The following is a 15,372-nucleotide window of genomic DNA, read 5'->3' as shown; positions in this document are numbered from 1 at the left end:
CATGCACTGACCACCAAGGGGTGCGTGGGGTGAAGGGAGGCCCTGGCTGCCAGCTCAAAGGCCCCGATTTGCCCTGATCGCTGGCCAGGCCTAGGGACCCTACCCATGCATGAATTTCGTGCACCCGGCCTCTAGTGTTGGATAAAAAATTAGTGGAATTTTTTATAACAGAAGGGGAATTTGATTTTTTAAAAAAGGATTATTTTAAACACAAGGAAACAATAGAGAGTTTCATGAAATGCCCAGACTACCCACCACTCCACTGAGCAGAATTTGCCTTGTTTGCTTCAGATTGAGGGTTTTTTTTTTTTTTTTTAACTTTAACTTTTCTCAAACTAAGGCATATACATGGTACCTTGATATTAATAATGAAAAGTTGAGTTCCCTGCTATACGTCTTCCTACACCTCATTGCCACTTCTGGAGGCAAGTGCTTTTATCTCATTAGCTGATTCTTCTCATGTTTACCTCTGTATTTCTAAATAATGCCTTGTCCGCCTTTTCTTGATTCAAAAAATTTTATACTTTATTTTTGTCATCATCTGTGAAAGATAAGGTGTTTTGCTGTTATGCCACCCTCATCAACACACACACACGCACACACTTTCCCACGTTTCTCCCTTGTGCTCCACATAAAGCCATTTTATGATTTTTGGTTAGGTTAATATTCAGTATTTACTTTATTGTGACAACTTACTGCTGAGATACACTACTATGAAGTCTCCTTACATGTACAACTTTGTTTTTCTTGGAATTAATAATTGTCTCATTTTCTTTAAATATTTATATATGTTTTTATTTATTTCAGAGAGAAGAAGGGAGAGGGAGAGAAACATCAATGATGAGAGAGAATCATTGATCAGCTGCCTCTTGCACGACCCCTACTGGGGATTGAGCCCCCAGCCCGGCAGTGTGCACTGGTCAGGAATCCTACTGTGACATCCTGGTTCATGGGTCAAGGCTCAAGCACTAAGCCATATTGGCCAGGCAATAATTGTCTCATTTTTTTTCACTTGCTGTGTTTTCTTTATACCTATCACTGGTTCATCCTCATACTCGTGCAATTCTGTAAAACTTCTCCCATTATTAACTCATCAGGAATTTTCTCTGTTTCTTGTTTTTCTTGGGGACATTTTCATGAAGTTCTGTATCCCACCCACCCCTTCCTTTCTGAGGCTTTACTGCGCACTAACTGTTCTCCTGGACTTCTTTTTATTATCACCCTGAGAAATTTTTTGCCTCTCTCCTTTGCTAGTTTTTTTTATTTTGGGGATCTTTTATCTTCTTCTTTCATAGTTACACTTTAATTTTGATGAAGTATACCTTCCTAACATAGGTTGAGAGGGAAGTAAATCTTTTGGCCATGTTCATCTGAAAATTTTACCCTTGCAGTGATTGACATTTTTGACTAAATATCAAAATTTAGGTTGGAAATAATTTTCCCTCAGAATTTTTAAATCATAGCTTCATCTCTTCTAGTTTCTAGTGTTGCCTTAAAAAGTCTAATGAGCCTTTGTACTTCTGCATTTTCCAGTCATTGGATACAGGCAGCTCACAGGAAAGAACTAGGAGGGGCTCTGAGAAAGTGCCAGCTGCCAGTGGAATGAGTACTTTGGCCCTGAAGTCAGGATCTGCATGATGCAACACAGCATCCACCATGATATAACCATATCTCTTTTTAAAAATATCTGCTTTATTGAGATATAATACACATACCATAAAATTCAGTGCTTTTAGTATATTCACAGAGTTGTGTAGCTATCATCATAATCTAATTTTAGAACATTCCCATCACTTGAAAAAGACATTTTATACTCATTAGCAGTGCCTAGCTTCTCCTCCCCCCAGGCAACACTGATCTACTTTCTGCCTCTGAATTTGCCTGTTCTAGATACTTCATATAAATACAATATGTGGACTTTTCCCATATCTGCTTTTAAAATGCAATTTGACTCTCATCCTTTAACTGAATGCTTTCTCTTTCATGTTAGTAAAATAGGAAGAATTAAAGAATAAGGATAATCAGAATTTAACAATTTATTTGGACATGTCATCTAATATTTTGTCTTTAAACACATGTTTCCAAGCAAAAATTCCAGTGCATTCTTTTCTGAGAGAAAAAGCAGTGGCAAATGCTATTTTATTTGTTTGTTTGCTTGTTTGTTAATCCTCAACCAAGGATATTTTTTCCATTGATTTTTAAAGAGCATTGAAGGGGGCTGGAGGAAGAGAGAGAGAAGCTTCGATTGAGAGAGATACATCCTGCATGCACCCCAACTTAGGCAGGGATGGAACCTGAAACCTAGGTACGTGCCCTTGATGGGAATCAAACCCATGACCCTTCAGTACGAGGGCTGATGCTCTAACCACTTAGCAACATCATCCAGGGTATAAATGCTATTTTCTAATTCCTCATAGAACTCAAACCATTTTGGCAACTCTGAAATGCTTGAAAGTTTCAAAGCTAAAACCTTATAGAAATATATTGTCCTTTTCACTAATCTCAATACTTGGCTCCAAAATATGAGTCCATAAATGTCATTTCTAGCATATTTTTCAGAAATATCCTTTTGTTTGGTCATTCTCTAGCCAAAGCTAAGTAGAGGCTGAATTCTGTGAATTTAGAACCATCTTATTGATATTTATGAAATATTTAGGTTAAAAAAAAAACTATACCTGTATTGGAGCCACTAAATAATAGCATTTTATTCTTTGCATAGATTTTATAGATAAAACTAGAAAATCAAGACATTGGCATGTACTCAATAAATATTTATTGAATAAAAATGTGGTAAAATGAGTGAATTCTAATTAAGAAAGTTGGTTGTATTTGGAAAACCTGAATCTAAAATGTAGTACATTCATTTGTCTAATTGGTTTTTTACTGTTGTCTTAAAGTTAAAACCTAAACATTTGTTTAAAACAATACAAGAAAAATTCTCACTTAGAAAATAATGTGATGTGTTCTTGAGGGCAGTGTTACTGGTTCTCAGCTTGGCAGGCATTGTTTACACGATTTTGTAAAAAATTAGTTTCATGAAGTAAAGTGAGTAAAGTAAAACTAGGCATTAGGGAAGCTAGGTGCGGCCTCAGCTTTGTGGCTTTTTTGTTTTTTGTTTTTATTGATTTCAGAGAGGAAGGGAGAGAGAGAGATAGAAACATCAACGATCAGAGAGAATCACTGATCTGCTGCCTCATGCACACCCCACATTGGTGACTGAGCCCACAACCAAGGCATGTGCCCTGACCAGGAAGGAGCCGTGACCTCCTGGTTCATAGATCAATACTCAACCACTGAGCCACGCTGGGCTAACTTTTGATTCAAAGATTTCTAAGTTAAGTCTGCTGTATAGTTACATGTTTTATTTCTGTATTTATCTTTCAATTTGATGTATTTTAGAATATGCTGAGAAAAGAAACCACTGTTGTAACTTACTCCTATTTAAGAAATAATGACAACTAAGATTTATTGATGCAGTTGTTCATTCTTTTATTCAACCAATTTTTTTTGTTAGTACCTACTATGTGTCAGGGTATTAAAAGTGAGCATCATTAGTTTTTATCATCACTTTATTCCTACAGTTTATGAAATACGTCATGGTATGTAAGAGACTCTAAAGGCAGGAGACATAGATTTAAATCCTACTCTCTCTTATTGGCTCTATGATCCTAGCTATGTTACTCTTGTGTCCTTGTGTTTAAATTGGAAGAAGTGGCCCTTAGCTGGTTTGGCTCAGTGGATAGGGCATTGGCTTGTGGACTGAAGGGTCCCAGGTTTGATTCCAGTCAAGGGTATATGCCTGGGTTGCGAGCTCGATCCCCAGGTGGCGACATGCAGGAGGCAGCCAGTCATTGATTCCCTCTCATCATTGATGATATATATATATATATATATATATATATATATATATATATATATATATATATATCCCTTCCTCTCTAAAACCAATGAAAATATTTATTAAAAAATAAATGGAAGTAATTTGAGTGCCTGGATTTGCTGGGGTCTTAATGACTATTAACTGCAGCCTTACTTCCTTTAAGTATTGGATTTAAGACAAATAGAAACTTTAAACTGAGAATCAGAAATCAGTCCTTGAAAGAGGCATTTCTTCTTATCTCTGTAAAAATGGAACATTATAGGTAAAGGATTGGCTTTTATGAAGGAACTTAGAATCCTGAACACTTAGGCATTTAGTTTCGGCAAGGAGACGGTCTCCTTAGCATGCTGTCTCTTCCAGCATATGGGTTCATATTTGTTTGTGTGACTTTGAAGAGAAGTCATGGAACCCTGGCCGGTGTCTCAGTCAGCTAGAGTGTTGTCCCAGGCACCAAAAGGTTGTGGGTTTGATTCCTGGTCAGAGCACATACACCTATGTTGCGGGTTCGATCCCTGGTTGGGGCATGTATGGTAGGCAGCCGATCGATGTTCTCTCTCATATCCATGTTTCTGTCTCTCCCTTCCTCCCTCTAAACATATCCTCAGGTGAGGATTAAAAAAATAAAATAAAGAGAAACCATGGACCTTTGAATATTTATAGAATTCAAAGAACTTTCCATTGACATCATCTTTTTTTTTTTTAATTCCTTAGATAGATAAAAGCCCAGAAGGACAGTTCACTCAGCTGTTGGCATTGCCCAAAACCTTACAGCAAGAAATACATAATATTATGGATCCTCCTGGAAAAAACAGAGATGTGGAAGAAACTCTTTTTCAACTTGCTAATGACCCTGACTGTGGAGACATCGTGCATCTAGGTATGTTCATGAATTTGACTTTTGAGGAAGTGCTGGCCATGGGTAGAAGCAAGCTTTGTGACTGTGTGATGTATTCTTTATTCTTTCTTACTGGTGAGATCAAGAGATAGATTGCTTCTAGGAAGAAGAAAGCACTAACAGCCTGTGGGTTTCCAAATTTAAATTTTCATTTGTTTGAAGTAGATATAAAAGTATTTCTGTGTCCCAATTCCTGGGTCCTAAATTACTGTCTAAGGGGGAAAACAATATTTCTTTTAGCAGTTATTTGAAAGACGAGTCTGTGTTCTTCCTGGTGGTCTGAGAAGGCAGGAGACTGGTGACATTTTTATTGCTTTAATAACACCAAGAACACAGCTTTTATCAGATGGCTTTAAAAACACAGCTTTCATCAACTGGTTCCCATTCAGTGTGTCTCATAGTGTGTTCAGCAGGTACCCTCTAGCAGCCTATGTTCTGGGCATTATCCCCAGGGCTTCCCTGATATTTACCGAAAAGTCTGAACCTTGTCTTCAGAGACCTACTTCCCTTTGAGGTGTTAGTTATTTTATGAGGTCAGTCAGTAAAGAAATAATTTTGAAATTGAAAATGACTCCCTCCCTGCCCAGCCAGTGTGGCTCAGTGATTGAGTGTCAATTTATGAACCAGGAGGTCATGGTTCAATTCCTGGTCAGGGCAACGTGGCCAGGTTGTGGGCTCCATCCCCAGTGTGGGGTGTGCAGGAGACAGCAGATTAATGATTCTCTCTCATTATTGATGTTTCTGTCTCTTTCTCTCCCTCCCTTCCTCTCTGAAATCAATAAAAATATATTTTAAAAAAAGAAAGAAAATGACTCCCTCAGATGAGTGCATTCTCCTATTTCATTGACTAAGTACTTAACCCTCTAAGGTGCAAGCCACTGTGCTAAATAATCACAGTGACAATATTGAACATTAGCTGCAATAGGCGGGCTCCACGCACACTCTCTCAGGGACCTGCCCCAGGTTGTCAGAGCATCTGTTTAGGTCACCAGGTATCTGTTCTGAAGATAAATATAGAGGCATGTCCTTTGCTGTTTTTTATTTTAACATGAATCTGGTCACGGTGTGATCCCTGCTGCCTTTCATAGAGCATGGGAACTATACTATTGATCCTCACTGAGGAGTCCTGTGTGTGTTTTCAGAATGGAAGTTTTATTCCTGGGCAGAAACATTTGTGTGTGTTTTTGTTTTGTTTTTTTGGGGGGGTGGTTTTTTTAATCTTCTTCCATCTTGGAATTGAGAACTAGCAGCCTTACATAGATTTAAAGTCATAAAATGACCTTTGAAGGTCACCTAACCCACCCCGTTTAAGGTGAGTAGGCCCAGGCCCAGAGGGGTCAGTCATTTGCCTGTACTCATATAGGTGGGTGGTGACATGCTGGCAACTCCAGTCCCCTGGCCCTCAATCCTGATTCCCTTTTCACTGTCATTCTGTGACACCAGAACCGATAGATGAGCCTGTTTTATTGACTAACTGAAAGAATATTTAGTTTCAGTTTTTTAAAAGTGTTGAGATGACTAACATCTGGCTTTTTTGGCATCCTTGCTGGATTTTTTTCTCACAGGGCTTTTGGCAATTGTGAGGCCTTCGAGTCTGAGACAGAGCACCAAAGGCATTTTCACTGCCGGTAAGAACTTAGAAAATCCGCCCCTGGTTAAATGTAAAGCGTTGTCCGTGTCCTGAAGGTACTTGTGAAATGCTGGCATTCTAATGGTCATAAACTAGGACATTGCAGTAACATACAGACAGGCAGACAGCACTGTAATCTGTTCGCCTAAAAGTCAAACCATATGAGGTACTGATGGAAGGCTTTCCTGCCCCTCTAAGGTTTCTGAATAACTCCCGTGTGCAGGTTTCCCCCTCATATTTTTGTTTAGGAAAGTTACACATGCATATCATTGCAGAAACAGCAGTGCCTTGCTCCTCTCTCCCACTTCCCCCCTCCAGAGACAACCTCTTTCAAGTCTCTTAGTGGGGTATTTTTGTTTTCACTGCCTGTTCACTAAATAATAACCTTATATTACTGCTTTTGGCATCTCACTAAGGTAGATTAGAATTCAACTCTCTACCCAACCTCACCACACACACTCACCCCTCCCTCCCATCCCTCTAATACAGATATATTGCAGCTGTGGTAAAGTCAGTGTTCAGAGTTTACACTGCCTGACTGTGTTAGTGAGACTCCTAGGTGAGCCACATAAAACACTTTTCCTTCCCTGCACAACTTCCTTTGCCCACAGAGATGGTCTTTATCTGTTTCCTGTGAGGAACACCGTCTTTCCTGTATCTCAGTCCTTTATTTTCACGGTACACACTCTCGTTTTGGTGAAGCACACCATGCAGGAATTTTCCGAGAAAGGGTGCATGGGAGGCACATTTGGAGACCACATATGTCTAAATGTATCTCTAGTCTATTCTCCCACATAAATTGAGACTTAGCCTGGGGGTAGATTGGAAATAATTTTTCTTTAGAATTTCGATACCATTGCTCCAACTATCTTCTCACTTCTAAGATTGCTGTCGAAGTCCAAAGCCATTCGGGTTATCAATCCTTTGTGTATGTTCTTTTGGAGGCCTGTTAGGTCTTCATTTTCCTGCAGGGCTCTGATGTGCTTTGATGTGAGTCTGTTTTTATCTGTTACGATACTCATTTTTCAGTTTGTTCACTCAGAATATAAGAAATTTTTCATTTATTCTTTTTTACTTTTTTCCCATCTGTTTCCTCTCTTCTCTTTCTGGAACTCCTTTTATTCAAATATTGGACCTCCTAGTCTAGTTCTTTGTTTTTTTTTCTTTTTTCTCCTATGTTTGGTCTCTTTGTCCTTTTATCTTGTTTTCTAGGAGATTTTCTCAGCTTCAGCTTCCAAACCTTCTATTGAGTTTTTTTATTTCTGCTATTACATTTCTAATTTTTAGGAGATCTTTTTCTTTTCTTTTTCTCCCCATCTGAATCTTCCTTTTTTTTTTTTTTAATTTTAAAACATCCTGTTCTTGATTTATGGGCTTAAGTATTTGAACCTCTTTGGATATAACCAAATTGCCCTCCCAAGGAGTTATATCAATCCCACTAGTAAAAGATGAGAGTTCTTGTTTTTCCCCATTTTTTCCAGTGCGTGGTAATGTCAAAAGATGGACTTTTCTAGTTCATTCTTTCTTATATAACCATCCACTGAATGTCTCTCATGTGTTAGCCACACATCCAAAGTGAACATGCGCCCTGATCTGTGTGCTCAGTGGTTAGGGCCTCGACCTGACCGGTCTCAGGTTCGATCTCTGGCCCCATTTGGGATGTGTGTGCGAGGCAACCAGTCGATGTTTCTCTTTACATCAGTGTTTCTCTCTTCCCCCTCCCTCCCTCCTTTCCACTCTCTCTGAAAATCAATGGGAAAAATATCCTCGGGTGAGGATTAAAAAAAAAAAGTGAACACAAAACACTATCGTCGTACCTTCAAGAAGTTCATAGTCTAGAAAGAGTGACAGGCATGTAAATAGAAATTTGCAGTAGTACCAGGGCATAAATGGCTCAGAGGTAACACAAAGATGGGAGTGGTCTTTCAGCCTGATTCCGACCCCTGGGTTGAGATTGCCAGGGAGCTGGTGTGGTCTCACATCTTAGCATCTCACCCCAGCCTCCTGGTTACACAGCTGAGTGCTTGGTCCCAAGGACTCTGTGTGGCCCTCCTGAATCTTTGGGGAGTCAGGAAAGAGTACGTGTGCCAGATCTACTCAGCGGAAGATATTTCTGCCACTCAGGGGTGCATAACTGCATGTTCAATTCAGTTACTTTTATTTCATCTGTGTTTCTGCTGTGTTTATCCTGGCAAGGCTGAATATGAGGTGCTTTTGTTTGTTTGGGTGGTTCTGTGTTTTGCATGATTGCTGCTCCCTTTCTATAATCCTTATTGGGTGAGGCTGAATGTTTTGAGGGGTTTTTGTTTATTTTTCCTTTTTTAGGGAGGCTTCCTAAGCTATAAGGAATTACTTTATTATTTATTATCTGTTGTATATGATGGGGTTTTAAAAAATTCCTTTTCTTGTAGAAATACATACTAAAATATTTAGATGAAAAGACAGGATGTCTGAGATTTGCTTCAAAATAAAACAGTGGAGGGAAGTGGGTAAACAGTAGATGACACAGGATTGGTCATGACTTGATACATTTTTGAAGCTGGATGAAGATACGTGGAGACATAGTGTACTATTCTTTTGTAAGTTTGAATTTTTCTCTAAGAAAAGGTTTTTTAAAATGAATCATGGTATTTCAAGCTGTAGTGCCTCTTTGGTCCTCTTCCCACTCGTTCTTTCCAGTGACCAGCAGAGGGCAGTGGGCAACACCTCACAACACAGCCCAGATTTCCTTGTGGTCTTGGAGCGAGCGCCCATTGCAGGTTCCCCTGTGTTAATGCTTGTTTCCCTTTTCCTTCTAAAGATACCTCATAGGATTGACGAAGTCCAGAGTATCAATGTCTGTAACCTGCACTGAGGTTGCAGAAATTGTGGGAAGGATTAGCATCCATTCAGAGTCTGTAGGTTTACTTACCTTATGATCTGGCTTGTCTGGTTTATGATGGTTGTGGGCTGAGGAAGGCCATCCAGGCCAAGAGCAAGCGTTTGTGAGCCCCAGAGACTAGGGTTCAAATTCCAACCTAACTACTGTGACTTAGGCAAGTTACCTAATTTTTCCGAGTTTTAATTTCATGGGGATAATTTTACCTGCCTTACCAGGTTATAAAAATCGTATCTTAAATAGTAAAAACATCTAGTACTGCCCTAGCCGGTTTGGAGCGTCAGCCTGCGGACTGAAGGGTCCCAGGTTCGATTCTGATCAAGGGCACATGCCTGGGTTGCAGGCTCGATCCCCAGTGGGGGGCGTGCAGGAGGCAGCCAATCAATGATTCTCATCATTGATGTTTCTATCTATCTCTCCCTCTTCCTTCCTCCCTGAAGTCAATAAAAGTATATTAAAAAAAGAAAAACATCTAGTACTGTGCCTAGTTTTGTTTTGTTTTTCTTTTGGTATCATTACCTAAACGTTTCCTGACCTCTCTTTAGAACATGGCTCTTTTCACTGTCATATTCAAATGGCATTAGTTCCTTGACCAAGTCTCCAGCTGAAGTAAAGGAACTGAGTGGCTCATCTTCCTGTTTCTTTTCCCTCTAACTTCACAGCAAGCTCAGAAACTCCCTCCTGCACTTTGTTCTTTGGAAGTCCTCTTGTTGCAGTCATAGCTGTTGTTCTGCCTTGCTTTTGCTAGGGCTGTTTCCCCTAAGTCTCTAAAATTCTATCTCTATTCAGTTTTCAGACAGCTGATGTATGATCTGCAGGATGAGAAAACCCTAATGTATTTGGTTGAGATTTTATTCCTTTGTTGCCATTATCACTCTGCTTCTTTGCATCATCCTGCTCATATGGGGATAAAAAAGGAAGGTTCAAAAGCAGATATCTTTTTTTTTTATCATACTTTTAAAAAATATTTTTAATTGATTGAGAGAGAGAGAGAAACATCTGTGTGAGAGAGAAATACCATTCGGCTGCCTCCTGCATGCCCCCTACCTGGGATTAAGCCTGCAACCCTGGCAGATCAGCAGCTGGAGCCAGCCAGCTCAGGAGTAGCAAAAGCCTGTTTAGCCTCCTCAGACTTGCCTACTCCTTTCATAGTAGCAGCAGATGACATCACATCTGGTACTAGTAACAGAAGACCAGCTAAGCAAACTGTCATGTTCTGAGAAGTAGCAGTCTTTTATGTTTCTAATCTGTTTGGAGAGAAGTGGAGCTGTCTGAGTGTTCTGGTGTGGGAACTGGAAGAGAAGTGGGGAGGGGGTGTGGGCTTTAGTGATTAGATTGAGAAGTAAGCAGGAGCCAGACAAGGGAAGCCCTTAAAAGCCATGAAAGGGAATTCAGAGTTTCTTTTGAGGGCAGAGGGACTGTAGAAAGGCCATTAGAGAACTGAGAACAGATTGAAGGGAGATAAAGCTATTGCTTGGGAAACTGGTTAGATATGGTTGCAGCCAGCCAGGTGAGGAATCGTGGCAGCCTGAACTCACGTCATTGCAGTAGAGGCAAAGAGATGAGATGCCAGCAATACTTAGAAGGCAGGTCGCCAGGTCTTGGTGATTAGAGGGATATGGAAAGGGAAGGAGAGAGAGGAGTCACAGGTAACTCCCAGGTTTTGGGTGTGGGAAGCAGTAAGATGGTGGTGTCATTTATTTATTTATTTATTTATTTATTTATTTATTTATTTATTATTTTTCATTGATTTCAGAGAGAGGGAGAGAGAGAGACAGATAGAAACATCAATCATGGGAGTATTATTGATAGGCTGCCTCCTGCATGCCCCCCACTGGGGTTCGAGCCTGCAACCTTGGCATGTGCCCTTGACCGGAATCGAACCCGGACTCTTCAGTCCACAGACCGACGCTCTGTCCACTGAGCCAAACCAACTAGGGCTGTGAAGCCATTTTAGGAGGTGAGGAAGGTTGGGCGGGGATAATGAAGTTTAATTTTTGAAATCTTGCTTTATTTTTTCCACCTGACTTTCTGGTCAATCAGAATGCATTCTGGGGACAGGTACCTATGTACTTCTCTAGCTTCAAAAGATTCAGCTGAATTAACAAGACAGGTTTAGTCTTGTTCCTAAAGAGATTCTGGCATGCCTCAATTGATTCTAACCAGCCCTTTCCTGGAACACAATAGAATGGATCATTCATTTTTCTCTGCTTCTGATTTCTTATAACTAAAGCATTTCTTCTATATATTTTTTTTTTTTTGGTACCTACATATTTAAATAAGAAAAACACAAAATAATAGTTAAAATTTTTTTCTGGTAATGTGCTTTTTTCTGGTAATTTAAACTTGAAAGTTTAAAAATAAGTTGTACTTTCTGCTTCAGGAGCGATATTCTTTGTGGATAGATCTAACTATGTTGGAAATTAATTGGAAGAATGTTGAGGGCTTACTGATTTTCTCTCCTAAAGATCTGAAGTGTAGAGTTATGGGAAGGTAGAGAACCCTGACAACCTACTCATATCTCTGCCTCACATTGTTTCCTAGAGAATTTTGTCTGTCATTGGACCCATCAGTTCAAGGTCACATAGGCAGTTTGTAGTCTTACATTTGTAGTAACTTTGCTATAGGTCATGTAACACAAGCTGGAAATCAATAGAAGAAAAACCTTAGGAGTCATATATTGAAATAGATTTCTGTATCCTTCCAAAATAAAATCCTGACTTTAGATGCTAATCAGAATTCATAATGGCTAGCTTTGGGTAAATAAGAATCTGTCTGAGGAAGGTATATTTAAAGAAATGTTGCATCTTTCTTTATACACTGAAGAAGGAGCAAAGACAACAGTGATGGATCTTAGAGTGAAATTTCTCTCCTACAAGGCTGTCTTCCCTCAAGACACTTTCTAAATGCAGAATTCCTAAATCACCATCCTTTTTTAAAGAAAGGAAGCGAAACTAAAAGTAAGCTAATAGAGGCCAAGTAGAATTCTATAGATTGTAAACTCTATGAGGACAGAGACCATAACTGCTATTCATATCAGTATCCCCAACAACTCAGTGCCTTATATAGGTGCAGAGTAAATACTCATTCAGTATGTTATAGTGACTAAATAAATGACAGATTCCAGACCTTCTGGTAGAATGGAAAATCTCAACATATTCAGAAAAGGGCACAAATCATAAATTAATTTTCACAGAGTGAGCACACTCATGACCATAGTGCCCTAGGAACCCCCTTTGCCAGTCACAGCCACTACTTCTCCAAGAGTAACTTTACTATCTTGACTTCTATTGCCATGCTTCTGTTTAGCCCATTTTCAAACTTTATATATGGATATGTACTCTCTTGTGTCTTCCACTCCTCATAACATCAGTGAGATTCATCATGGTGTGGGGACTAGCAGTAGTTCGTTTATTCTCATTGTATCCAGATCATTGTGTGAATATACACAATTTCTTCCCTCTACTTTTGATGGCTTCTTGAGTTGTGTCCAGTTTGGGGCTATTACAAGTAGTGCTGCTGGTTTTGTGCCTATCTTTTGATGAACATATTTATGCATTTCTGTTAGGTGCAAACTTAGGGGTAGAATTACTAGATCATGAAGTGTGTGAATGTTTAATTGTGGTATCGACCAAACAATTGTTCAAATTACACTTCCACTAGTAGAGTTCCTATTGTAGCACTTCCTGGGCAAAAACTTAATATTAGGTGTCTTTTTCTTTTTATTTTTTGTTACTACTTTTGTTTCTTTTTACTTTATTTTAGAGAGAAACATTGATTTGTTGTTCCACGTATTTATGCATTCACTGGTTACTTCCTGTATGTGCTCTGACCAGGGATCAAACCTGCAACCTTAATTTATTGGGATGATGCTCTAACCAACTGAGCTACCTGGACAGGGCCTTTAATTTTACTTAATCAAATTTATTCATTTTGTCCTTTATGGTTAGCAACTTTTCGTGTCCTGTTTAGGAAATTTGGCCTATTCTACATTCATGAAATTTAAGTCCTCCACTTTTGTTGCAATTAGAATATTGAGGCAGAAAGGACCCTTAATTCTGATCTGTTGGTTCTTACCCTTTTGCAAATCCTGACTTTCTATAAAAATCTGGCTAAAACTTTGGACCCTCTGCACAGAAGTACACATGTATCTACACAGCAAACGGTGAGTTTCAAAGCGTTCACAGGGAGATGAAGTCTGTCCAGGGGCCTCTTGTTAGACACCTCTAACCTAGTCTAAGCCAATCGTTGTGCAGATGAGGAAGTCAAGGCCAGAGAAGGGGAGTTACACTGTAAGTTTGTGGCCCAACTAGGACTAGAATTCAGGTCTCTTGACTGTTATTCCAGTCTCTTTGTAACACAGTTCCCTGCTGCAGTCTTTCTGAGAGCCATTGAAGGCAAAGACTGTTTTTAATTAAGGGAGTCTTTAATGGACTAGCAGCCAAAAAAAAGCTTCATGGTGTCTCTGATGTACTTTATGTATTTACCTTAAATGTTAAGCTCCAAGGAGTGTGTGAGTAAGTTTTTGAAGTTGAACTGGGACTTATCATAGTCGATGCATCTTCCTCTAGCTCTGACTCAGTGGCCTGGGGTTGCTGTGTTGAACCTTACCATATGCAACTACCTGTGTTCTGCTTAGTGTCTTGATTGGTTCTGGCTGGAATTTTAAAAAGCACCTTACGTAATAGCTTTCCAGTCTCAATGCTCAAGTGGGTGAGGTTTACCAGAGTGGTTGCTCCAGGGAGAAATTAACAGGGGTGGAGGCCAGGGAAGGAGCTCTGAGCTTCTTGATGAGGCTGTGTCAGTTTGCAAGTAGTCAGTGGACAAGCCGGGCCAGAGTTTCTACAAGTATTTTTCAGGGACTTTGCCTTGTAACCTGCCACTGTCTACATTAGCCTCTAACAAGGTCCTTGTGGACTAAGCAGCTGACCAGTAGCATGGCCAGGTATTTTCAAGAGATCACACGTACCCAAGTGTTCAGAGTCTATGAAACTATTCCTGTTACCTCATTGGCAGTGCTTACAAAGTGCACTGCCAGGGGTGGGCATTTCATACTTGCCGCACAGGCCACAGTTTGTATCCCATGGTGAGAAAGACTAGTTGGATCTTTGAGCCACACCCTGAAATACGGACTAAATGATCTCATTTTCAGCACAAAGGAAGCTGAGCCCATAATGCTGTCTGCAAATAGGATCCTATTAGATCTGACAGACAAATAACACCCCACTTATTCTATCCCATTTTACTTCTTTCCCATAAGCTCCCCAGAGAGCTTCTCCGGTTTCATCTGGTACTTGTGATTAAGTAGATAGAGGGTGTTGGGAAATCAGATATCTGAATGAGGTGCATCTGTTCTGTCATTCCAAAAGCATTTACCAAGTACCTACTATGTGCTGGATTCTCTACTAGGTGATGGGGAGACAAGGATGAATAGGACAAGGTCTTTGTCCTCAAGGAACTCCCAGTCTAGGCCGAGGGAGAGGTTGATAAACCTGTCCCTGAGCAGTGTACAGTGGGGTGAGTGCTGTTCTGTACACCAGCCAGTGGTGTGGGTCTAGGAATCGGGTGGGGAATATCTGGCCCATGGACTGTATAAAGGCCTACAAAATCATTTGGTCTGGCCCTATCAAGCCATTAGGGATGAGTTAATTAAAGGTTTGGCCAAATGTAGCAAGCTAGTTTTAAGTTGATAATTGTGTATGGCTTGTGAATAATGTTATAAATATCCAAATGGCCCTTGGTAGAATAAAGGTTCCCCACCCCTGGTCTAGGAGGAGCAATGTCTGAACTTGCCTGAAGAGTCAAGGAAGGCGCTTCTAGAGAAGAAATCTGAAAAGGGATTTGAGTTCTATGCAGCAGAAAGTGATGGAAACAACATTCACTCTGGGCAGATGAGTGGCACACGCAGTGACAGAAGCAGCGAGGTGGTGTTGGTTGGATGCAGGCATTGGGATTTAGAAAGGGGCCAGGGATGCCCATTTACGTACAGATCTTGGTTTTGTTCTTCCTTTTTCTTTCTTTTTAAGAACTACTAAATTCAAAGGCTGTCAGTATGCTTGTATCTCAAAAGATTTCACTTACCCCAGAAA

General features: G+C 40.0%; 1 protein-coding gene across 5 annotated transcripts in view; it reads left to right on the top strand.

The window, feature by feature from the left end:
* Window positions 1–15,372, top strand: part of TAMM41 (TAM41 mitochondrial translocator assembly and maintenance homolog) — a 79,416-nt gene that overhangs the window by 29,089 nt on the left and 34,955 nt on the right. For all 5 annotated transcript variants that reach the window (XM_081105637.1, XM_081105636.1, XM_081105639.1 and 2 more), the window contains exons 6-7: window positions 4,592–4,757; window positions 6,341–6,403. In XM_081105637.1, the coding sequence (XP_080961763.1) occupies window positions 4,592–4,757; window positions 6,341–6,403 (229 nt within the window). The remainder of the gene's footprint in view (window positions 1–4,591; window positions 4,758–6,340; window positions 6,404–15,372) is intronic.

Source organism: Myotis nattereri (assembly GCF_964212035.1).
Source record: "Myotis nattereri genome assembly, chromosome: 14".
NCBI classification, from domain to species: domain Eukaryota; kingdom Metazoa; phylum Chordata; class Mammalia; order Chiroptera; family Vespertilionidae; genus Myotis; species Myotis nattereri.
The sequence above is the reverse complement of the archived record's forward strand: the minus strand, read 5'-3'. Positions and strand labels throughout refer to the sequence as shown.